Genomic DNA, 27,147 nt, shown 5'->3' on the forward strand with positions numbered 1-27,147 from the left:
GTTGTTTAAAAAGAAATAAACAAGGTAATAAAATATTTCCATTTCACTGCATAATACAACCAAACAAGAGAAATGATTTTCAACAACATTTCTCTAGTGGATTCTCAGTTCTACCAAACAGTGTAATCAATTCTCTTTCTCTAGCTTAATTCTCTTTCTCTGCATTTCCATTCTCTGTTGCAATTTCATTTCTCTGTACCAAACGCATCCTAGGATCTGATATGTTTAATTGGGCTAATTTCTAAATCCCCTGAATGCCCTTATGTTATATTATTAAGATGCCCTCCCATGTTTTTATTCTCATTTATTTACAAAAGTGCCATAAACAATCTTAGCTCTTAATTTTTTTTAATCTGGCGGTCCACTTTTAGTTCTCGGGTACTCGGGAAATTACGAGTTTTCAAATGATATATATATATATATATATATATACTAGACGAATTCCCGCGCGTTGCGCAGCGTATGTTCAAAATATACTGTTAAAATGTTGAAAAATATATGTTTAAAATGGTTATGTTATTGACATAATATTTTGAACAATATTATTCATTGACATCAACCCACCTTCCTCAAAACAACTCTATATAAATGATTATATTGTTACCTTTAAAATCATAAAAAAAATTGTTTGATGTTTTAAATAATTACAATGATAAAAGTTAAAATGTTAATTAAATAAATTTAAAAAAATTAATTAACAATAACAACAACTATAAATAACATTAAACCATATATTATATTTAATTTTATTCATGAGTAACCCGCGGGTAGAGGTCATTCAAAAGATTGAGATTATGCAGTTTTAATAGATGTATATATTATCATATAATTCAAAACAATCAATATATTATATCAACTTAGTATACGAATTATTATATTAAATTTATCAACATTAAAGTTAAATTTAAAAAAAAAAACATATATTTGTACAGATTTCAGCTATACAGATCTGCTTCCCACATCCTACACAATCGCACTTTGATAACTCAATCATTTTTGGATGAATTAAGGTCACTTATGTTTGTATATGCCATCGGTGAAACTTATGAGTGCCAATGTAGTTTGTTTTATGTAAGTGAAGTTCACTATTTATATTAATCATATTTGAATTGTTTTCTAAAATTTTATGTTTTCCACTATCAACACATTAATTATGATGTAATTGAGATAATAAATATTATTTTTCACATTTACTTGTTGTATAGCATTTGTGGCCTTTAATGCTTTTAATATCAATTAAGCTTAGTTACTCATGAGCTACGATTATTTTTAAGACGGCGTAACTAAAGAGCCAAATAATAGTTTCTTGTTGTTCTATGAGTAATTAAATACTTATTTAATATTCTTAACTAACAATAGGAGGTTACAATATTAATCTATCCAATATATACAAATGTTTTTTTTATGTGGAGTATTAAAGACGCAATGTGGGTAAATATTTTTAGATTTACAAATATTTTATACTAATAAACAATTCAAAATAATTATTTCGTTAATATATATATACCTAGTCTTATTAAAGGTAATATTTCAAATTATATTTGAAAATTAATACTCCACACTTTATTAATATTAGTAAAAATATTGTAATATAATGTCGCACACATGTGAAAGAAGAGGTAAATGTTTATATATAACTACATATTTCAAAATTTTAGCAATAATAAGACCAAGTTTTGTTTTATGTAACTTTTTTTTTCATGGAATGATGATAAAAAATTATATCTTCTTTATATTGGGATAAAACTTTAATCCTTGATTCCATTCTTTTAATACTTGTTTAATCTAATGCAACTCATGAATATTTAAACTGTTCAACGTATTTTTTTAATTGCTTAGTGGTTGGAAAAAAAAGGCAAAAAGTTGTATGGATTTATCTCTTGATTTTTTGTATGGTATTTTTAAAAATTGAATATATTTAGCCTTTGAAATATGAGGTTCATGGAGTGTTTTAAAATTTTTATGTGATTTATCTCATATGAATTATCATTCATTATGTGTGATTAGTTATTAAGAATGTAAAAAGGTATGAGAGTTTCAAATACATGAGGTTTTAGCAAATTATTGTGGGGGTTTCAAATGCTGAGATTTAATAGAAAATGCAAGCTTTATAAGTATGTAAATTATTTTTCATATTTACTTGTTGTATAGCATTTGTGGCCTTTAATGCTTTTAATACCAATTAAGCTTAGTTACTCATGAGCTACGATTATTTTTAAGACGGCGTAACTAAAGAGCCAAATAATAGTTTCTTGTTGTTCTATGAGTAATTAAATACTTATTTAATATTCTTAACTAACAATAGGAGGTTACAATATTAATCTACCCAATATATACAAATGTTTTTTTTTAATGTGGAGTATTAAAGACGCAATGTGGGTAAATATTTTTAGATTTACAAATATTTTATACTAATAAACAATTCAAAATAATTATTCCGTTAATATATATATACCTAGTCTTATTAAAGGTAATATTTCAAATTATATTTGAAAATTAATACTCCACGCTTTATTAATGTTAGTAAAAATATTGTAATATAATGTCGCACACATGTGAAAGAAGAGGTAAATGTTTATATATAACAACATATTTCAAAATTTTCTGGTAGCAATAATAAGACCAAGTTTTGTTTTATGTAACTTTTTTTTTCATGGAATGATAATAAAAAATTATATCTTCTTTATATTGGAATAAAACTTTAATCCTTGATTCCATTCTTTTAATACTTGTTTAATCTAATGCAACTCATGAATATTTAAACTGTTCAACGTATTCTTTTTAATTGCTTAGTGGTTGGAAAAAAAAAAGCAAAAAGTTGTATGGATTTATCTCTTGATTTTTTGTATGGTATTTTTAAAAATTGAATATATTTAGCCTTTGAAATATGAGGTTCATGGAGTGTTTTAAATTTTTAATGTGATTTATCTCATATGAATTATCATTCATTATATGTGATTAGTTATTAAAAAGGTAAAAAAGTGTGAGAGTTTCAAATGCATGAGGTTTTAGCAAATTATTGTGGGGGTTTCAAATGTATGAGATTTAAGGGAAAATGCAAGCTTTATAAGTATGTAAGATATATATATATATATATATATATATATATATATATATATATATATATATATATATATATATATATATATATATATATATATATATATATATATATATATATATATATATATAAAAGTTGTATTGCACAAGATTTGATATTTTGAAAATAAAAACGTTTTTTTGTCAAAGTTCACGTTTTAAAATAATCATTTTACAATTATATATATATAATGATAAGGAGGATGCATGCACATTATTTGCTTAGCATATCTCTCTTTTTTTCTTAGACGAAACATGAAAGCTAGATCTCAATATCATATTCAACCTTGGCACTTCCTTCGTATGTCCAACAATGTGATGTTGTTTGGCTTGTTTATGGTGGTAGTTTCTTTAGAGGTAACTAAGTCAGGGTATCTGGTTAAAACGCTTCCAGGTTTTCCTGGTGATCTTCCTTTCCTATTTGAAACTGGGTATAGTCATTCTCATTGTAATTGAATTTATATGTTTTATTTAATCCATATTGTTTGTTTGTTTGTTTATTATTATTATTATTATTATTATTATGCTTTTTTTATTATAATGGTTATACTAATTGTCAAAAAATGTGCTTTAAGTTACATTTCGGTAGGGAAAAATGATGACGTACAGTACTTTTACTATTTCTTTGAGTCGGAAAGGAGCCCGGAAAACGACCCTCTCTTACTTTGGGTCAGAGGAGGGCCTGGTTGTGGTGTTCTCACTTCTATTCTGCTTCAGATAGGTATATCTATTGTCTCCAGTTTTATTAGTAAAGCTGCCTTTAGAGCATTCCTGATAATGCATCTATTTCAATAAGTTTTTTCAGTTGTCATGACCACATAAAATAAAACAACAAACTTAACAAACAGACAAAATATGCAAGGTTTTTTCACAAAGCATATTTATGGTTCATAATAGGTCTACTAAGTAACTAAATAAAATTGTATTAAAAATATACAAAATATCTACAACGGAGCTTGTAAATTTACAAACAACGTGATAAAGCTTTGGAATAAAAAAGGTCCTAGTTTTAGAGCTTTATTTTAGATGCTCTTCGTTTCTTCTTTCACTATGTGTGAGACCCATGTATTATATGAGTTTAATTAAAAAAAATTAAATATTAAATTTTAACAATTTGAAAAATTGAATTTATAAGAAAAATGAGAAAAATTTTGAATTATTAAAATTAATGTGGCTTTAATGTATTGAATACATTACATATATAAACTCTTTCTAATAAATACCTTACATATATGTTACCTTATATATTAAATATATAATTTTAATTTAATAAATGAAAAATACAATAAAATGACAGGTGGAAAATACAAAATTTAAAAATTCTAGAAAATATCATGTGTCCAAATGAAAGAGAAAATGACTAGTGACAAAAAAAACATTCATTTATTAGAGTAGATACGTAAGGTTTTGGGTAGTGCTCCAAGCTAAAAAAAATGATATATAATTTTGGGTAGTGCTCCAAGCTAAAAAAAATGATAATAATTTTGGGTAGTGCTCCACTGACACTGAATACGAATGTTGAATTCGACAATACACTATGAATTCAACAAATAAGTGATTGTATTTTGTACTCAGGGTGTTGACATCAAAATTGTTATGTTACAAAAAACGGTTTTATCCTAACATCATTTTCGAGTGTGTTAAAACATGAACTTTGTAAGTCTTTATTCTAAGAGCATTGGGTATGGGCAACACCCATACCCAACCCACAACGCATCCACATCATCATCTTCTCTCCACAACGAGATTAGGGGATGGTGTTTTCATTTTATGCCCTGTTAAGGTGAAGAAAAGCAGAGGAAGAAAGAAGAAGAAGACGCCGTTGCTGTAGGTGGTCGTTACCACGAGAAGCAACATAACGATCAAGCAGGCCGGTGTACAACGAGATGCAACGCCGTTTTTGGCGTCCACCTCAGCCACAACGAGTCTCAACGAGACACATACCGCATCGTCTAATTTTCCAATGTTACCCTTTATTATAGGTTTCAAAGTTACCATGCAATAATATTAGCAATAAAATCTTTATGTTTATAAATTTTGTACGTATACATGCAGAAAAACTATTTATATATGAAAAATACTTTATAAAACATTTTATTTACATTTAAAAAATATTATTTCTTTATATATATGTTTTTTTACCTTACTATACAATTTAAAACGTAAAAATATATTTTTAGAAGTATAAATACAAAGCTTTATGTATTTAGAAATATATACATTTTATAAAAGCGTAAATACATACTTTTATACTTTAAGAAATATTAATATGTTTCTACACATACACACACACACACACACACACATATATATATATATATATATATATATATATATATATATATATATATATATATATATACTTCGAAAAAACGTATTCATACTTTAAAAAAATATACTTTTAAAAAACACAAAAAAAAAAAGTATTTATGCTTCTACAAAATAATTCTATACTTTTGTAAAGGTATCAAATTGTATTTGAACTGTATTAAAATAAAATTTTAATATCAATAATATAAATATTAAATATTTTCTAAAGTAATACTTTTATAGAACAGATTCTAAACTGTTGGAACATTTATAAACGAAATCAAATAGTTTGGAACATTTATGAGATTTTATAATCAAATTAATATAATGATTTTCTTTCCTTATATAATATTTTAGAGTTTTATGGAATTTTATTTTAAGAAAACAGAAATCCCAAAAAATAACAAATGTAAATAAAAATTCTAAAACTCCCACAAAATGACATGTGTCAAAGTAAAAAAATATGACATGTGATAAAAAGATTTTTATTATTATTATTATTATTATTATTATTATATATATATATATATATATATATATATATATATATATATATATATAGAGGGAGAGAGAGAGAGAGAGAGAGAGAGAAAGAGAAAGAGAGAGATTAAATATCTCTTATATTTTGTTCCTACTTTTCTTCTACCTATTTAAGATGATGACAAATTTAAAAATTTAACTTCTCAATCAAATTTAAATTAAATTTAATTACATTTGTCACTATCTTAAAATAGATAGGAAGATAATAGGAATAAAAAAATATGAGATAATTTAATTTCTCATATATATATATATATATATATATATATATATATATATATATATATATATATATATATATAGGTGTGTGTATAAAATGAAGGACATAATTATACTATATGTTAAATAGAGGAATGGTTATGAACAATTATGTTTTTCATTTTTGGAGTTTGACACAAAGGTTTTATAATTTTGTAGATTTACTCCCCGCAACAAATGTTTTATATTTTGGTAGATTTAGTCTTTGTAATTTTTAATTTACAGAGATGGTCACTAAACGTTTTTTTTTTACAAAATCGGTCAGTTGTCTATGATTTTTATATGTTAACAAGTCTGACCCATTTATAGAAAATAAATTACTAGAATCGTCTCCTTAATTTAAAAAAAATGTCATTGTGTATTTTTTTCTACCGAAACAGTCGATGTGTTTAAACAAATTACAAAACTTATCCCCTTTATTTATAGAAAATGTCATTGCATATTTTTTTACAGAAACAATATATGTGTTTAAAAAGTTACAAAAATAGTCTTTACATATTAGAAAATTTATAGGTTTGGTCTCACAATTTTATATGTTGGCAAGTTTGATCCACCACACAATGCACACAAAACGATAAAACAATTAATAGTAATAGTTTTTTTTGTGTGACTTGAATATATTAATAGTAAAAGTTTCATTATTTTAACATAATTTATGAATAAGTCTCAAACTAAACTTAAGTGATGATTTGGTATTTTTCTCCCTATAACATACATATTATCGGTTTCACTGTTGATCAGGCGTTTAGTCAATAAATGAGTTAATGAGATAAATATATTGAGTTACATAATGTTATGTTTACCAAAAACTTGATATCCTAATGTATTGCATCTTTTTTGGAATATAAAATACATCCAACAAAGACTACAATAATTACATAAACTAACAATTTAGTCATTTTCTAAGTTTACAAGAAATTTCAAATGGGCTATCTAATCTTATGCAACCTAGTATATTCATCTCATCAACTCATTTCTCGTCCTTTCTTCCAAAAAAATGTTTTATAAGTTTCATTACTGATCTGGTTATATAATCATAAATCGGCCAATGAGATGGATATTAAATTTTATGGTAAATATAACATTATATAATCTATCGTATTCATCTTATCAACTAATTTAATGACTAGACCTCCAGGTTACCAAAGAAACCGGTAAAATATATGTTACATAATGAGACTTTAATAGAACCGGATAAATAATGAAACAGGTTAGGTAACTGGAAAAAATGATCAAATCGTCATTTTTACCGGTAATTAATGTTTTTTCGTAAAAACAAAATTAATTTGAGACTTTTTTCTTAAATTAAAAACTAAACGATCTAAGTTGTAACAATTAAGAAGTCCTTTGGAAGAGATTGTCGAGACATTTCTTAAACAACATATTTTTTTACACTAATTTTTAAAAAGTTCTTTAAAACGACTCTAATTTTGTAATTTTTTTTTGGAAAACATTTAGTTTGGATTAATAAAATATTAATTGTACAATTCACAACTCATTATCGCCTCAATTTTTCTTTTCGGATTATATCAATGATATTCGAATTTAATAAGACTTATTGTGATATATATATATATATATATATATATATATATATATATATATATATATATATATATATATATATATATATATTAGCAATTTATTTTTGTAAGATTATACTTATTGATGAATCTGTGCATAGGTCCGATCACTATCAACTACATAAATTCCAGTTTGGAGAACCAAATGCTCGAGTTAAGCACTCATAGTTTGACGAAGGTATGTAATTGTTACATTATTTTTTAACAACAAAAGAACCCTTATTCAAAAATAGCAAGGGATAGGCTAGAATTGCGTGTATTCGAGGCAATGGTTACATGAATTTGACCAATAAATTTCTTTACTATTCATGAACTTGGAATTGAAGAAAACCTCGTTGAGGAGTCTCCACATAACCCTGAACATGGCCATGAGATTAATGGTGAATTGGTGATAGCATGTATGATCTTGTGACATGGAAACCCTAGTGTCCCACCCTAAAATAAATCCTTGATTGACCCACTTGTTATCTCCACTACTGATACAAAATCCCTTGGAGCGCAATGAATTTAGGATATTCTAGAAATAAGTGTGTCTGCGATTCATGGAAAAAAAACATAAAGGCATGCGGGGGGGGGGGGGGGGGGGGGGTAAAGGAGGTTTGTTTAATGACTCTAGGTTTAAACATGTTTGTAGACCACTCAGCCGAACATGCGAAGTTATATGTTTACCTTTCTAGGTGCAATGTGATTCCAGATAGTGTTGCAAGTACTTTAGTCTAGTAGAATGTCTTCGATCCGTAATATGCTTACGGATGAGACCTAGAAACTTGTACCATTGTTTCCAATCCATCTAGTTTGCTGTTTCGGACATAAAACATAGAAAGAATAACCAAATTCATATAATTAAAAGTAAGTGTGAAAATGATTGATTTTTCTCCACGTTCCTCTTTTACAGGACATTGATCTATCCCTCCCCAAGCCATGTGCAATGATATAATATTTCGAAATTAACCAATTGTTGTATAGAACCACCACCATCATTTTGCAATAAAGAAATATTAAATCCTTAGAGTCTCCCTATTGCGAGAACAACCTTTTCTTGATATTTAAAACCATTATGCAAGCAATTCAAATAACTTTTTTTCTATCATCTGAGCTGTCCTAAAAATTTGATTTCGGATACTCTCAAGTTTTTGCAACTTCGTTCAGCACCTTAATAAGGGAGAACAAGTAGGTTCTAAGTCAATCAAGAACACTTTTACACAAGTTTAAACTATCGCCAAACGATGGTTGTTGGGTGTTCCACCTAAACAATTTGGATTGAAACTTCTCCACGATGTAATAAAAATAAACCAAATTATTATATGTAGGGAGGAAACAAAATAGTGGAAAGAAAATAGGTGAAGAATTTTTTTTTTGAATTACTTGCTCTCGAAGTAAAAAAAAGTACAGGAAATTGCATTAAAAACGATGCATGATCTTACTTTTATACTAAAGAAATTAGATACCTAATGAATCTCTAAAATAATATAACAAAAAGATTTTAACTAATATTCTAAAACTGGGAAACAAAACTAATAAAAGAAAATTTCCTAAAATGCCCCTTAGACTTAAATTCGATTAACCCAACACTCACCCCTTTAATCGGATTGACGATACCACTTGTTCACAGTAGTGTTGGTTCCTCTTCAAGTAGATTTGCCCATTGTTTCTCCAATTTAGGACACTTGTTGCTATATTGATCAAACTAACCATATTTGTAACATTTAATGTGACTTTTATCCCGGACACGTTCCTTGCCATCTCGACTTTTCCCGGACGAACAACCTCTTCCCCAACTATGTCCAAAGTTATCCCGATTTAAACCTCTATTGCCATAGTGCTTAAAAATATGTGATTTTTCTTCCCTAGCCAACATCAACCCACCTTGATTCCCACCACTTTCCCGATTCCTTTTATACATTCCTTGTATTCCTTCAATCTTCTAACGGCTTCATCGAATAACATCGATTCCAACCCGAAACATTGCTATATTGAAATCACAATTTGAAGAAACGACTTAGGCATCGAGGTTAGTAACCTTTTCAGCAAATCCCACTTCTTCAAGAATATATCCAAGAGTCTTTGATTTTAAGGCTAAACTGGATGACTTTGTCACAAATCATTTACCGTTTCACCTTTCTTCATGAGAAAACCTTCAAGCTCATTTTTTAAGGTTGCACGTGGAGTCGTTCTCACCGAATCCACACCCAAATACCATGTTTTTAGCCCATCCCACACTTGTTTTGGGTCGATGTCACTCGCCATTTTCAACACCATGTCTTCGGGTATCGCTTGAAACAAAAAAGCAAGAGCTTATTTTAACTTCTTTGAATTCGATGCTACACATGATGCTCTCGGTTCAACTGTCTCCCATATGTCGTGTGCATCCATAATCGCCTTGACATTGACTGCCCACACAGTATAATTCGTTGGAGTCAAAATTGGAACTTTATACGACATCAAACCTCCTTTAACAATCGATATCTTATTCTCTCTTTTGACAACCCCGACCTCTTTAATCAAGCTTGTTCCGAGAGCACTTTTCCACCAAACCACAAGACAACGTCACAACCACCTTTATCGTCTTTTGTTACCCGCAAAAAGAAGCAAATCAAGGCTACCCACTTTTGATGACTTCATGTCTGTGATATTTATCACTGACCTCCAGTTAGAAAAAGCCCGATCAAGAGAAATCAGGTCTGCTTGTGATCAAAATCGAATCACACCCCTTCAATGAAACTGCTCTGATACCAAGTGCATTAAAAATAAACTAGAACACTTTCTTATATGCATGGAGGAAACGAAACATAGGAAAGAAAATAGGTGAAAAAAAAAAACTTTTAATTACTTGCTCTGAAAGTTAAACAAAAGAAGTAATGGAAATTGCATTAAAAAAAACAATGCATGCTCCTAATTTTATGCTTATGGAATTAAATACCTAATGAACCTCTAAAAAAATAAAATAAAAAGACTTTGATTCATATTCCACAACTGGGAAACAAAATTAAAAAAAAAAATGTAAAGTTCCTTAAATTTCCCTAGACTTAAATCCGATTAACCCAACACACAATAGGGTTCCAATATGAAACTATCCTCATCTTCGCACCTACCAAGAGAACAATGTCGAAGAAAAGAAAGGAATTTATGGCACAACTCAACCAATTTCCATGTTTTAAACTGTCAAGTTAAGAAAAGTTCCCATGCCTTTACCTTTAATAAGGTTCATTTTGAGGTCGAATTCAAGAAATAAACACCTAAGACCCTTATAAGATTTATCATGTTCTCTTTAAACAATTCTCCAAAGGAATAAGGCATCATTCACATAGTGAAAGATGGGATGAATAAGCATGTTGTTGAGGAGAGAGATACCCTTTTATATGTTATTGTTTATAGCATCATTGATAACCAAGCTAGTTAAAAACTTAGTTGACAATGCAAGACTGGAGCAACAAGATAAAAAAGAAGAGTACATTCAAGAGAAAAGAACTCCGGGCAGCACCAATGCCAGACAATGTCTTCGTAAGGTTGCCGATGGACATTTTACAGCAGCGGTGAAAGTTTTATGTTCTTCGGGGGTTGCTCCATTTGGGGGTGATACCACGAAGACATTGGAGGATAAGCATCCATACAAGCCACTGCCTTCCATGCCTAACACCATATTTTCAGAACCTCCCCTGGTTGTGGATGTTGACAATGTCCTTGGGGGAATTAAATCCTTCCCTAAAGGTACCTCGTATGGGAGGGACGGGTTGAGAGCTCAACACATTTTAGATTCCCTTTGTGGAGAAGGTTCGGCTATATCCAAAGACCTCCTGCGTGTTATTACTTCTGTGGTTAATCTATGGCTAGGGGGAAGATGCCCTTCAAGCTTGGCAGAATTTGTTGCCTCTGCTCCTCTCACGCCGCTCTTAAAACCTGACAAGGGAATACGACCTATTGCAGTAGGTACTATATGGAGACGTTTGGTTTCCAAGTTGGCCATGAAAGGGGTTGGTAAAGAAATGGCCAAATATCTCAATGATTTTCAGTTCGGAGTCAGGGTGTCGGGTGGCGCTGAGGCCATTTTGCATAGCGCCAATAGGTTGTTGAGTGAGCACCACGATGACAAATCTCTCTCCATGCTTACTGTGGACTTCTCTAATGCCTTTAACCTTGTTGACAGATCTGCATTACTTCATAAGGTCAGACTGGGGTGTCCCTCTATTTCCTTGTGGGTAGAATTCATATATGGTCAAGCAGCAAGGTTATATCTAGGCAACACACATATCAGGTCTTCTACTGGGGTTCAACAAGGAGACCCCTTGGGACCACTTCTCTTTGCCATTGTGTTGCACCCGCTCTTGCATAAGATTAGAGACAATTTCAATCTTCTGCTCCATGCATGGTACTTGGATGATGGCCCACTTATCGGAGATTCGGAGGAGGTGGCCAAAGCATTGGACATCATTACGGTGACTGGTCCAAAATTGGGCCTTCAGTTGAATATCAAGAAAACCAAGCTCTTTTGGCCCTCGTGTGATGGTAGCAAGTTATGGGAGGGGTTATTTCCGGCGGACATCGGGAGGTCGCCTTTGGGGGTGAAACTTCTTGGGGGAGCTGTTAGTAGAGATGCTAGTTTCATTCGTGTAGTGGTGTTGATTATGATGGCATGTGCGGAATTAGAAAAGATCTAGTGATTCATCATACAAATCAAGAACACAAGGAGTAAATAAATCTGTGTAAGCTCATATTAGATCTAGAAAGATTATACAAATGGGTCTTGTATACAAATTCTCTCTTTAGTCTAACACTCCAAATGGTTCCTTTCATAATGGGAGTCACTCACTTCCTATTTATAGGAAAGACTCAACCCATTTACACATACAAGAGAGTAAGCCTAAAACACTACATCCAAGAGTGACTTTGCACCCTAACATTCTCCCCCTCAAAGTTAGGATTGGATGTCCGACTTTAATCTCCAACGAGCTAGCGCGATTAAGACCAAACTCCCCCTCGAAGTAACACCGGTCTTCAAATCTGCAAATGAATATTCGACAAACCCGAGAAGCTTCGAATACCCATCATTCTCCCCCTTTTTATAATCAAAAAATGATTATAAAACCCACTAAGGATGAGAAGCGCCCGAGGAATAATCTTCACAATACTCCCCCTTGATGTGTACCAAAAATGAATCACCAAAAATCTTGCACGGAAAAACAATCACGAAAAAGTCACAAAAAATTTTCAATTTATGAAAAATTTTGACTTTTTGGGTGAAAGTTGCAAGATTTTTCAAAATCCGGGTAGAAATTGTCACTTTCTGAAACTTGCAGGGACCCGTTGCGTCCAAAACAACCAAATATGCAAAACTCTCCCCCTTTTTCAAATCTGGGTAGAAAGCGTCAATTTGCACAAACTGCAGGGACCAGAAATGCACAATCTTCAATTTTCAGCAAAAAATAGTCCTTTTTCGAATTTGGGTGAAAACTGCCAAAAATTCGAAGTTTCAGGGACCATTTTTGAAAATTCTGCTCTTTGTGTTCCAAACATACGAAGATTCCCAAAAATTCGAAGCTTCCAAAAGATTTCAAATTTGGGCGAAAAGTGTCAAACATTCGAAACATGTGTTAATTTTCGAAGTGTCAACAAATCGAAGGTTCAGGGGCTGTTTTCGAAACTTTGTCATTTGCTCACTTCTTTCGAAGACCCCAACTCCAATTCACGAAGTACAAGGATACGAAGACTGAACAGTAAAAGTCTTCGTAAATTTTCAAAATACCCCCTTCGAAAATTCAGAATATACCCTTCGAATATTCAACATTAAACCAACCCTTCGAATTTATGATTTCTCGTTTTCGTTCATTTACCACATACCCTTCGAATCATAATCCTTCTTTACTTCATATGTATACTCAAAATACCCTTCGATTGTTTTGCTTTAATCAAAATCAAACATTCCCTTTTGTTCAAGTCACAAACAACCTTCGAATCTAAATCCAAACACCCCTTCGTTTTTTTTTATTTTTTATTTTTTTTATTATTATTATAGGTCTTCGTTCCAGGAACCCTTCGAATCCTTCATCAATACACAAACACACGAATGCGAAGCATACGAAGAGTCTGAATGTACAGTAATCTCTTAATCGTCTCTCTGAATCAGACTGTCTACAATTGAATCCCGATGCAAACAACATCAAAATCAAATTATCCAATTGTTCGATTTTTCGTCATCTGTTTCCAATCAATCATCGACAATACCAATATCAATAACCGATCCATTGATCATCGATCCAGACCTTCGAAGCTACATCATCAACTGTGACTCACCAACCCTTCGAAAATCGACTTCAAAATCGATCGTATGCCCCAATTCCAAAATCACAGATCTCGTTTTACAAGACTTCTCTTCCCAAATCGATTCTTAACCCTTCGAATCTAAAATCAACCTTCGATTTCCAGATCATTTGTTCTCACAGCCTTTATCCTTCGAAATCAAAATCATATTCATACAGTTCTTCACTCTTCGTACATTCAACCATATACACCCTTCGAAAATTGATTACACGAACACCTTCTCAATTTATCAAAACCAAATACCATCCCCTTCATTACTTGATCAAACACACCTATTTAACGAATTCACTGCTTTTGTTCATACAAAATCATCTTCCCAAAATCATCGATCAGTCGCTTTTAAAACCCATCGATTCCAAAATTATTCGAAATCTAGTCTTCCTAATCGATCAAAAATCAAACACTGGGACGCTCAATCTTTTGAAATCTCGTCCACAATCAGTCGACCACTAACGTTGATAGCATCTCAAACCTTGACCCTTTGCACATTGTCTTAGATCAAGCATCCGATTTCTCAGAACTCAACTATTGATTCAAACCCGTCAATCGTCACTTTACAGTCACAAATCAAAATCGATTCGTTTAAACATTGACATTCGTTCATGACGAATTGACTTCCAAATCAGATGAGAACGACTTGAAGAAATCAAACGAAATCGATCATCAATCGACATTCAAGTACAGCCCTTCGAAATCATTCAAAATCCAAAACCAATCATCGACATACATATGTATTCTTGATTCGGTTCTTCAAAATCAAGGATTTGTTTGTCGATTTCTTAGCCAAACTTGATCCTCATCGGTATGAAATTGAAGAAATCATAACCGATTCACAAGTTCAGAGTCATGAAAAACATCAATCGATTAAAAAAAATTGAAACGAAATTGAAACTCAAGAACATCGATCATGATTAAACAAGACGATACGATGGTACAAGTAAGAAAGGCATGAGTACAAGTCGGAATACGAACATCAATTGCGATTGAATGATTTTTAAAGATCTGTGGGCTTATTCCATTGAAAACTCGGATATGAATATAGATTGGGCTTGAAAACAATTAATCAAAAAAAATTGAAGTTGGGCTGGGCTTCGAAATTAAAAACATTTCCAAAATAGCTGAATGAATGAACAGTATTCGAAATTAAAAAAATCTGAGTTTAATTTTGGTTTTGATCTAGACAAAAATTAATTGGATCATCAATGAGGTTTGAAACAGATTAGATCCAATGAAGCAAATCGATCAAAAATGAAAAACGCAAAGTACGAATCGAAATCATGGATGTTTTGGAATCCATTTGAGAATTTGAGATACCTTTTTGACGAATCGAGTTCAGTTTTCAACAAACGAATCAAATTTGGAAGATCTTGGTTCTTTTGTCAGAATGAGAAAATCTCTAAATCGAACATTGTACCACCCACCATGCGAGATGTACAACTCGTTCTTCGTGTTCTTCGTGTTCTTCATCAAACCAAGAACATCTTCAAAAGAACCACCAACACATTTGAGTTTTGACTTCAAATTCAATTCAACACTTGGAGATTGTTGCTTTGGAACCCAAATTTGCTTCACGGATTTTGGCTTCACAACATATGACGATTTTTGTGAGTAAACCCGCTTGTTCTTTCGATTCATCTTCTTCTTCTTTTTCTTTCTCATCTTTTTGCATCTTGAAGACTTGACTTCATGAACAAACCCACTTTCAACAACATGAACATTTTGAGTTTGAATCAAATCTTTTGGAGTTTGATATTTGTGAATTTCTTGAACCACCGGCTTCCTATAAGGAATCATTCATTCAAATGAATCACAAGAACACAAAATATCATCGGTTTGAACTCCAATTGAGCAAAAAACTTTTTCATCTTGAGAATCAACTTGAACTCCTTTTTCTTGAACATCAAGAACATCACATTGAACTCCTGTTTCTTGAACATCATCATCATCATCATGAACACCATCCCGAGCTTCACGACAATCTGCATAATATTCAAGTTTATTGCTTCCATATTTGCATTCGGCACGAGAAATTCCTTTTATGACTTCTCCATCTCTTCTATTTCTTCGTCTCTTTTGATATGTTGTAATCAAACGATCAAACAAATGTTTGGTTCGAAAAATTGGACAACTAATTAATTCTCCAACTTCATTCTTTTTTCCATTTACAACAATATCACATTCACTTATCAATCCAACAGTTAAGCCATAAAGAAGATATTCAAATGAGCATTCACTTTGAAAATCATTCCTACGTATCATCCATTTCTCCATGATTACAAGAACTTGAAATTTTCTAGAGAGAGAAAGTGATTTTGAATGGGTTTTCTAGAGAGATAAAGTGATACAAACAAGTATTCTAGAGAGAGAAAGTCGAATTATGGATCAAATCAAAGAAAAATTCGACTTCTAGAACACAAAAACACTCTCTAAACACGAAGATCAATGAAGAAAAAGAATCACCAAATCAAAATAGCCATCAAGGATCAATTCTTGATGAGATTCAAGAACACCCGCTCTGATACCAATTGTAGTGGTGTTGATTATGATGGCATGTGCGGAATTAGAAAAGATCTAGTGATTCATCATACAAATCAAGAACACAAGGAGTAAATAAATCTATGTAAGCTCATATTAGATCTAGAAAGATTATACAAATGGGTCTTGTATACAAATTCTCTCTCTAGTCTAACACTCCAAATGGTTCCTTTCATAATGGGAGTCACTCACTTCCTATTTATAGGAAAGACTCAACCCATTTACACATACAAGAGAGTAAGCCTAAAACACTACATCCAAGAGTGACTTTGCACCCTAACAATTCGCAACCTAGCCATAAAGAGAGCCGAAAACGCTGTGAATTTGATGCGCCTTCTTCCACAATTGTCTGACCCCCAGAGTGGGCTCCTTCTTCTTCGGTCTTGTATGGGTATTGCTAAGCTTTTCTTTGGGTTGAGGACGTGCCAACCCGTTCACATGGAGGAGGCGGCAATATTCTTTGACAATGGATTGCACGGGGTGATTGAGGACATTGTGGTTTGTAAGGGCCCTTTCTTTGGTGACATACAATGGTGAATTGCTTCCTTACCCATTAGGTTTGGGGGTTTGGGTTTATACTCGGCTGTAGAGGCTACCTCCTATGCTTTTGTTGCCTCAAGGGCCCAATCTTGGGTATTTCAAGACAACATCTTACAGGATAGCGGTATACATGGTATGGATTCTGATTATGATTGTGCCTTGTCATCCCTTCGCAACAAGCTTCCAGATTTTGACCTTAACAATTTTACTACTAAAGACACTGCCCCCCCCCCCCTAAATCCCAGAATACATTGGCGAGTGCCTTTTTTCATAAAATTGTCCAAGATATGGAAGTGCATTTTTACATAATGGCTCGGCAGAAAGCGGTTTTCCAGTGCTTATGTGCACCACATGCTCAAGATTTTCTTCTGGCTATCCCTATAGATGGGCTTGACCAACACATGTCTCCCGTGGAGTATCGTTCTATTCTCAAATATCGACTCATGATTCCTATTTTCCCAACTGACGAGATATGTCATGTGTGTCGCAATGCATGTTTGGACTCTTTTGGGGAGCATGCAGTTCACTGTAAAGAACTCTCGGGGTTCAAATACAGACACGATATGGTTAGGGATGTCTTGTTTGACATATTTAAGCGTGTCGGGGTTTCCGCTAAGAAAGAGGCACCTGTTAATTTCTTGACTGACCTGACAGAAGGAAGGTCAACCCTCAGACCGACTGACATTTTGATTTTTGGATGGGTCGGAGGGAAACACGCATGTGTGGATCTTACAGGGGTATCCCCTCTCGTGGGCCTGAGGGCTGGGGGTTTCACAGCGGGACATGCTGCTTTAAAAGCAGCCACAGACAAAGTCACCAAACATGAGAGATCGTGCCTAGAAAATCAACACGTGTTCATACCATTTGCATTTGATACGTTTGGTTTCCTCGCACCGAATGCGGTAGAGCTTATTAAAAGAGTACAACGAATCATGCATAGTAATGTTATATCCCCTAGATCTTCGGATGTAGTCTTTAAAAGAATTAGCTTTACTATTCAAAAAGGCTTAGCGGCACAACTTGTTGCCTGTTTGCTATCTCACTCATTGTACGATGACAATTAAAAAGTTTCGTTATTAAAAAAACAGTAGAATTTACTTCAAATTTAAAAAAATAAAATAAAATAAAATAAAATAAAAAATCTTGAGACCTTTTAATCGTGATAATGAAGAAAGTGGACCTCCTTGATGAACTTCTTTTTTCTATAGAGAATTGTTTTATGGGATTGTACTTATCATGAACGAAAACTTTTGTGATAGAAATAAATGAAAATACCCAAGATTTCCATTTAACAACAAAACCCATAAGATTTATCACATTCTAAAATTAAAAAAATAAATAAATAAATAAATAAATAAATTTGTCAAATAGTCTTATTAAAGTCCACGTGAAAGATGATTTTTTTTTCTTTGTCTATGGAGTGGTTTCCTCAACAAGAAGGTCGTCAAAGATGTTTCTACCTCTTATGTAAGTCTTTGTTCGTTGATAAGGGTGGTGCTAGAAAAACCTTAGGGGTTTTACTTATCGTGGTTTCCGTGAAAAAGCTTAATCTAGTAATTAGTCAAATCAATTTGGGTTGTTAATCATAATTAAATATATTTTATTTATAACTTATAATTTTATTATTAATAATCTTTTTTAATATATATTAATTATAAATAACATTATTTATCCCTAATATTTTATTATTATATTGGTTGAATATACAACTTTTATTTTTATTTTATTTCATAATAATAATAAAACTTTAAAGTAAACGTATAGTCTAAAGTCTAAAGCATTTTTTTTTTGTAAATTTATATTCACTCGTATCAAATATTTAATATTGTTTGGGATTTTTTTTAGCGTTATAATTTTATATCTCATTTTTCTTTCTTTTGTTATGTTAAGTTAAAAAAAAAAGTTATAAAAAAGATTGAAATTTAATATTATATACATACTTGCAGTTGTTTTTTTTAAGAAGGAAACGAATTTGATTTCTTTGGATGCATTTAATTTGTATGTATTTTAGAAAAGTGGGAGAGGCGGACTATGATGAGGTGAAGGATGGTGTTCATGGGAATGGTGGTATCATTGGGGTTGGATGTTGAAATGATGAGGCGATGGTGGTGATGGAACTCCGGTGTGAGAGAGGAAGAAGAAAACCGAAAAGAAGAGAAGAGGAGAGGAGGAATCAAAAGTTTAACGAGGGAGAGAAAGGAAGAATTGGCTCTGATACCATGTGTAAATGAATCTCCATATCAAAGACATGGGGTTATGCTCATTATATAGTGGAGATAATTAACAAATAAATGTAGTCTAATAGATCCCTAACTCCAATTTATATTGAGGCCATTAACGTGAGACGTTTTCAAGTTGAAGTTGATGGCATCACATAAATAACATGAGTTCTCATTCCCTTCGATAGTCTATTTAAACCTCATATGTTTCCTAATGCCATGTAACCTCATGGTTTCGTAATCTTGAATATGAGAAATGAAATCCAATCTCTCATATTATGAAATCCAATTTCTCTCATATTATGGCATCACCAGGAGAACAATTTTCGGCAATAAGATAAATGGCAACATATTTTAAATAATCTTTATGGTTTTTATGATTGACTTTTGATTATAATTCATGTTCTTACGCCAAAGAGCTTATGAACTATTTTAAATCCCTTAATTTTCTCGAAAGCATTTCCACTTTGTAAACACATTCAGACTATTTCTTTATTTCACCCACTCATGAGTAATGAGAGTCTCCAAATCAGCAAATCCGAGCCAAAATTAGTTAAAGAAGTTGAAGGGTGAAGGGCCAAAGTCTGGGGCTATTAAGGAGTAGAATTATACGACAATGGTTCGCAAAAAGCCTTCGCATGCAAGGCAATCATATATAGTAGAATTTTGCCAGACATGCGCGAAGCCATGGCAATAAGGAAACAATCACTAGATTTACATTTAACGAAAATCAATTCACCATCAAAATTGGTGTCATATTCCATGGGGATAAGATAATCGTAATCGCTTTTTTCCACATAATCCTCAATTTGAGTAGAAAATTCCTAAGCATTATCAGTTGAATATGGGGTGTAAAAGACAAATCCTCGATAATGGGTCATTAATCATGGTGGGCTCCAATCCCAGGTTTTTAAGTTATTAGAAAAGGATTTAGTGGGTTGTGTTGGTCCACCTTCTATAATCCCAAGGGGTTGACTTGAATTGTCGTCATGAAAACTTTGAAGAACAAAACTGATCAATGACGCCTTGTCTTATCCCATGTTGACTTTCTTGGGATGAAAGACTCCCTTCATTATTGCCTTCTTAAGGATCTAGTCTGCTCTCTATCGTTTTCCTCTTTTCTCTCTGAGTATTCTTAATATTGTTGAAGTAAAATAGTGAAGTTCAAAGTATTTGTTTGGATGGTGATTGCATCCTAGTGAAGTTCAAGTCTTTTTGTATTTTTACCTTTTGTATATCCAATCCATAATCCAAACTATGTCACCACTTAACTATAAAAGAAACCTTCATTTTCTTGAACACATGTTGAGAATTATCTAGTTGAGGACACAAAGATATTTCAGGCCATCATGATGATGATTGGATTGATGTAGTGTTGGTGGAATTTGAGTTGATATAGAAATAAAACACATAAATTAGAGATGACTTGTTTTTTTGCCATGGATTTAAGATTTTGTCCCTAGTGTTCTCTATAAATACGTAAGCCTGGTTTTTTCTTTGTAAGATTTACAATATGTTTTATATAATGAAATCAGGTAGCCAACATCCTATTTCTTGATGAACCTGCTGGATCTGGATTCTCATATGCAAAATCCCCCGAAGGTTACATAACAAACGATACTTTAACACCAATACATATACACCAATTTATAAGGAAGGTAAGATAATTTTTGAAAGAAAATATCTATATTTTCCGTTAATTTTAATCAACATATCTCCGGTTAATACAACCATGTATCTACATATTTGAATACATACACACATTGTCCATTTTTGTCCTTGAAAATGGATTGGTTATTAATTTTATAACTCACTATTTTATACATGAAAAAATTAATTATTTATTTTACGTCATTCAAGCATTAAGAGTGGATTGTAATCTATATGCTTTAGATAAAAAAAAAACTAAGACCAATGTTTGTTTTTTTATGTCGATCTGATTAGTGGCTTGTGGATCATTCTAAATTTGTCAAAAATCCCTTATATCTTGGTGGTGATTCCTATGGTGGCATATCAGTACCAATGACTATTCAGGAAATATATAACGGTATATATATTATTTTCAGGATATATATAACATTATTTTCAGGATATATGTAGCATATTAGAGAGATCATGTCGGGATACTTGAACTTTTAGCTTATTTTCCATATTTTGTAGGTAATGAAGGTGGAGAAGAACCACACATCAACTTCAAAGTACAAGTTATTTAGATTAGTCCAACTTTCCTATATGTTTATATCCCTATATAAGTTTCGGTAATGAAATTGATATATGGTTTTCCAACATAGGGGTACATTCTTGGTAATCCTTTAACAGACAAGCATGATTCCTCTAATGCGAAAATCGAACAAGTTCATCGTATGGCACTCATATCGGATAAAATATATGAGGTAAATAGTTAAGTACTAACAAGTTGTGGCTAATACATTATGTGCTAAAAAATTTCTTGTTTATAAAGTTCCTAATGTCCGGGAATTAATGTAGTTCTGTAATTTTACAGTCTGTTAAACAAAATTGTCACGGAGAGTACCAATATGTAGATCCAAACAACAATCGTTGCATACAGGATCTTCAAGTGGTACACGAGGTACATAATTAACCTAGATTTTTACTTGGGCTATTAACTTACAATGTGCACCCACAATTTCATTGAATTTAGTGCTTTGTTATTTTGAATTTGCAGTGCATTGAAAGAATTAGTGTGGACAACATTTTATATCCTTTTTGTGATCGTTCAAATACCTCAAAATCTGAGCACCTCAGAATAGGCCTAAGATCTCTTGATAAGACCTCTATTTATATTTGGTCATCAGACGATGTTCAGACACAATGGCTTTGTGTATTATTCTCTCACCCTTCCTTTGTGAATTATACGCTTCCCTTGCTATTCCTTTATTTGAGAAAAATGTTCATCATACTTGCATTTTATATATATCTGAACTTCAAAGCTACGTTACTTTGGGAAATCATCATATGCAACGTTGGTTTAAAATAATTAGTGCGTTGAAATTCAAAATAAATTCATGCTACCTTCAAATGTACAAGGTTTATGTATTATATGTTGGAAATGTGAAAGGTGATCTAAAATATATATTTAAGAGTAGAAGAATAAAATATGAATTATCCATTAAAAAAATAATTACAAAATAAATAATTTGATGGTTTATTAAATAAATAATTTCATATTAAGAAGTCAAATATATATATATATATATATATATATATATATATATATATATATATATATATATCCTTATACTAATAAAAGAGTAGTTCTTTTGCCATGTGTCACCATGTTAGGCATTGTAATTAATATCATGACACTTGTCAATTTATTAATTCTCCATTTCAAATTTCAAATTTCAAAATTTAAATCACATTTTAATTACATTAAATTAATAATATTAGAATAAAAATAAAATAAAATTTATACCAATTATAATAAAATAAAATTTATACAATTTATAAGATGATATATATTTTACGTATTTATTTGAATCAACGATTATAATTTTATAAATAACTAAAAAATATCTTTTAATTAATAAGTTATTTAAAATTATTAATTAATACTTTTGAGTTTTTATTTAGAAAGTTTAATTAATTTTCTAACCGTGGTTCCCACAGGTTATAAACTAGTTCATTATATTTTTAACATGTAATATGCATTAATTACTTTTTTAAAATAACTAAAATGATTTGTCAAGAATCAATTCAACATGCACACAATAGATAGTTAAAATACAATAATCTAACCCACCTTATAGAGTTAGGTTCAAATGTTTCTATTATCTATTGTGTGCATATAGAATTGATTGTAGACCAATTAATTTAGTTATTTTAAGAAAGTAATTAATTCATATTAAATGCTAAAGATTTAATTAGTATTCATTATATCTTTAATATTTAATATGCATTAATTACTTTCCTAGAATAACTAAAATGATTGGTCCAGAATCAATCCAACATGCACAGAATGTATAGTTAGAACACAATAACCTAACCCACCATATAGAGTCAGGTTTAAATATTTCTACTATCTATTGTGTACATGTTGAATTGATTCTGAACCAATCATTTTAGTTATTTTAAGAAAGTAATTATTACATATTAAATGCTGAAGATTTAATTAATATTCATTATATCTTTAACATGTAATATGCATTAATTACTTTCTTAAAATAACTAAAATGATTGGTCCAGAATCAATCTTACATGAGCACAATAGATAGTTAGAACACAATAACCTAACCCACCGTATAGAGCTAGGTTCAAATGTTTCTACTATCTATTATGTGCATGTAGAATTGATTCCGGACCAATCATTTCAGTTATTTTAAGAAAGTAATTAATGCATATTAAATGCTGAAGATTTAATTAACATTCATTGTATCTATAACATATAATATGCATTAATTACTTTCTTAAAATAACTAAAATGATTGGTCCGAAATCAATCATATATGCACACAATAGATAGTTAGAACACAATAACCTAACATTATATATATATATATATATATATATATATATATATATATATATATATATATATACACTGTGGATGTCATCTATTGTGTACTCATAAGAATAATCATGAACCAATTGATGAAAATATTAAATGACTATGATTTGATAGTCTATGCTATTAAAGTGGAATACCATGTACCATATAATAACATAATTGTCATTGTAGTGTTTTAGTTATTGAATTTGTATTTAAAAAATAAAAATTCTGAGTTTTAGAGATAATTAATTATATAAATTTAAATAATATGATTTTAGTGGGTAAATGATTCGATTAATTCATGTATTTAGACAAAAAAAATTATGAGTCCAATGTTCATTCTGAAAGAATATGATAATAAATATGAAATTAATTGTTTTTTAAAAATCCATTATTGGCTAAATATAATATACACCAAAATTATTTAAACTAATAACATATGAAATAATTACAATGAAATCATGCATATCAAAAGACTAAAAATCATAAAAAGATTAACAATATCTATTTTTCATTCTTAAAGAATAAGATCAAAAAAAATCTTGAAGGAAAATACACAACATTTTTATGCAAATTTCTTCTTGACCGGTTGAGATTCAAATGTCATTCTTGAATAATGACACTTACATTTTGATGAAGATATGATCTTATAGAATATAAAATCCTTCTTGGTGGTTAGAAAACGCTGAGCACCACTTATATCATGTGAGATTGACTACTATGAGAATAACAAGTTTTTGTCATCTTTTTAACTCCAAGCCTTGTTTATGACTTGCAACAAAAAAAATAAGTGGCATTCCTTTAGAATTGACTATCATTAAATCATATTCTAGGGATTCATTTTTTAATTACAATTAATAATCACATAGAAATTTTTAATCGTAATTATAATTAACTCATTGTTATCAAAATTATTTTGAATGCAAGTATAAAATCCATGATTTTTGTTTTTCGTTTTATCATACATGAGAAAAATTATTGTTTTTTAATGATTTCATCTTTCTGATGTATTATAGTTTTTTATATTTAGAATTTTACAACTATAATTTTTATGTTAAAACTAAGTATAATTTTTTACAGAACTACAAGTCTGCATACATCGAGGCATGGGCTAGTAGGAGAGACGTAAAAGAGGCTCTTCATGTTAGTGAGGTTTGTGACTGGGTGTTGTTAAATAGACACCCCATGAACATCCTTTATCAAATATCAACATATCATTAACTATTTATAATAATCTTTTTCAAAAAACAATGCAAATTCGACTTTTACGACAATAAATGTATGACTACAGGAACTTAATGAAATTAAATGGGTGTCATGCAATCAGAGCTTGACATATGCAGATGGTTTGCTTGCGAAAGTTAGTTACAAGTTCAATATCATGAGTACCGTTGCTTATCATCAAGAATTTTCTCATAAAAATTGTCGTGCTTTGGTATATAGGTAGTTAGTTATGCGTCCTCCCAATATTTTTTTATATAATCTCTCTTTCAAGTTGGCTCCTGGTCTCTTATATTTATGTATACATATGGTATTTAGGGAGCTTGAAGGCAAACAAAAATTAATAATATTTTGTTTCTTTGTTGTTTTTGTTTGAGCAGTGGAGATCATGATTTGCGTGTTCCACATTTTTCTACGTTAAAATGGATTGAATCGATAAATTTGTTACTCGTGGAGTATTGGAGACCGTGGTATGTTGATGAACAAGTAGCCGGGTTAGTTATGGTTTACTAGGAGCACATGAATTGTTATAATCAATATAAATATTAAAAATAGTAATTTATGATGATATTCTATTATCTCATTCATTGCAGATATACAATGAAATTCTCAAACCACGACTATAAATTAACATTCGCTACGGTAAAGGTGAGTAATCATCCCTGAAACTTCCTTCTCACTTGGTGATGCTCGATCCTGTCTCATGAATACTATAATATTTGACTTTGTAAATATTTTTACAATTTTTTAATATGGGTTTAGGTGATTTTTGGTCACTAAACTTTTGATTTTGTGTTCATTTGGTAAAACTACTTTTATGTTTTAAAAGGTTATCAAACTTTTGACTTTGTGCTCATTTAGTCACTTAATTTTTGGTTTGGTCACTTAACTTTTAGATTTGTGTTCATTTATTTAGTCACCTAACTTTTAAAATTGTGCTCAATTAGTCACTAAACTTTTAAATAAAAATTTAAAAGTTTAGTGACTAATTGAGCACAATTTTAAAAGTTAGGTGACTAAATGTGATCAAACCAAAAGTTAAATGACTAAATGAGCACAAAGCCAAAAGTGTCATGACCTTTTAAAACTTAAAAAGAGTTAAATGACCAAATAAGCACAAAACCAAAAGTTAAGTGACAAAAAATGACCTAAGCCTTTTTAATATAATAAAAATTGTGAACCAAAGCCTTAGGCTATTTGTTATCTTGAGAATACACTTCTAACCCTTTTAAATTGAACTTTTGAAATTCTATGAGCTCAAAGGAACATTTAATGTTATAATCATGATGGTCGGTCATTTTGTTTTGTTAAAGGGAGGAAGTCACACGAGTCCAGAGAATAGACCGGAAGAATGCTTTAATATGTTTATAAGGTGGTTTGATAGTGTAGACTTGTAAGTAACAATTATAGAGTTTGATGCTTAGTTTTTGTGCACTGGTTTGTATGTTTAGACTTTCTCAGTATCAGTTGATATTGTAATGTGTTTATTTATATCATAAATAACTTTTGCAATTAAATTAATATATCTTGGTAATAATGCCTACGTAATATGAAACACCCCTCAGGTGCGATATTTTAATTTAATTTTCAAAACGATTTTAGAGTTTTAATTGTTGAATATGGCCTAAACTTTAAATTTCCAAAATAGTTTAGAACGAGAGTGTAAATAAAAAATAGTGTTTTAGTTAAACAATACTACATACACTAAAGAGTGTCTTCTAGATGTCCTTAGACTTCTCAATCTTTAATATTACTAGTAATCTGCTAGTAACCTAAAAACTAAATCAATGTAGTGAGTCATGCTTAGAATCTAGTAAGTAAAGTTGAGCTAGAAATTATATGGATATTATATAAACTAGAGGGTGTTCCCCCGCTCCATGGGGGACGGAGGTTGTTATATGGCCAATTTCTTCTCGGTTGTTCATCAGAAAGGTCTAAACTTTATTCCTATTTTGCCCCTGCCCTTCCTCCATGTCAGCAGAATCCTTGCGGTCGGTAGTGATCCCTTGCTCTGCTA

At 30.9% G+C, this 27,147-nt stretch overlaps 1 protein-coding gene across 3 annotated transcripts; it reads left to right on the forward strand.

The window, feature by feature from the left end:
• The first annotated feature begins 3,313 nt into the window (after window positions 1–3,313).
• On the forward strand, window positions 3,314–26,647 carry LOC145053582 (serine carboxypeptidase-like 10). Of its 3 annotated transcripts, none has more exons than XR_013684532.1 (14): window positions 3,314–3,530; window positions 3,675–3,820; window positions 7,892–7,968; window positions 20,935–21,057; window positions 21,344–21,446; window positions 21,560–21,597; window positions 21,691–21,792; window positions 21,903–21,989; window positions 22,086–22,241; window positions 24,990–25,061; window positions 25,201–25,352; window positions 25,511–25,600; window positions 25,724–25,778; window positions 26,444–26,519. XR_013684532.1 is itself a non-coding variant. In XM_079001648.1 (14 exons), exons 1-14 carry the CDS (start codon window positions 3,355–3,357, stop codon window positions 26,525–26,527), a joined length of 1,485 nt encoding a protein of 494 aa, XP_078857774.1. In that variant the 5' UTR covers window positions 3,314–3,354; the 3' UTR covers window positions 26,528–26,647. The 3 variants fall into 3 exon arrangements, 2 of the variants coding, with proteins under 2 accessions (XP_078857774.1, XP_078857775.1); XM_079001648.1 differs by having other exon boundaries at window positions 25,511–25,624; window positions 26,444–26,647; XM_079001649.1 differs by having other exon boundaries at window positions 25,237–25,352; window positions 25,511–25,624; window positions 26,444–26,647.
• The last annotated feature ends 500 nt before the right edge of the window (window positions 26,648–27,147 follow it).

This window comes from Lactuca serriola, chromosome 5, assembly GCF_051521515.1.
Source record: "Lactuca serriola cultivar US96UC23 chromosome 5, Lser_US96UC23_V15, whole genome shotgun sequence".
Classification (NCBI taxonomy): Eukaryota; Viridiplantae; Streptophyta; class Magnoliopsida; order Asterales; family Asteraceae; genus Lactuca; species Lactuca serriola.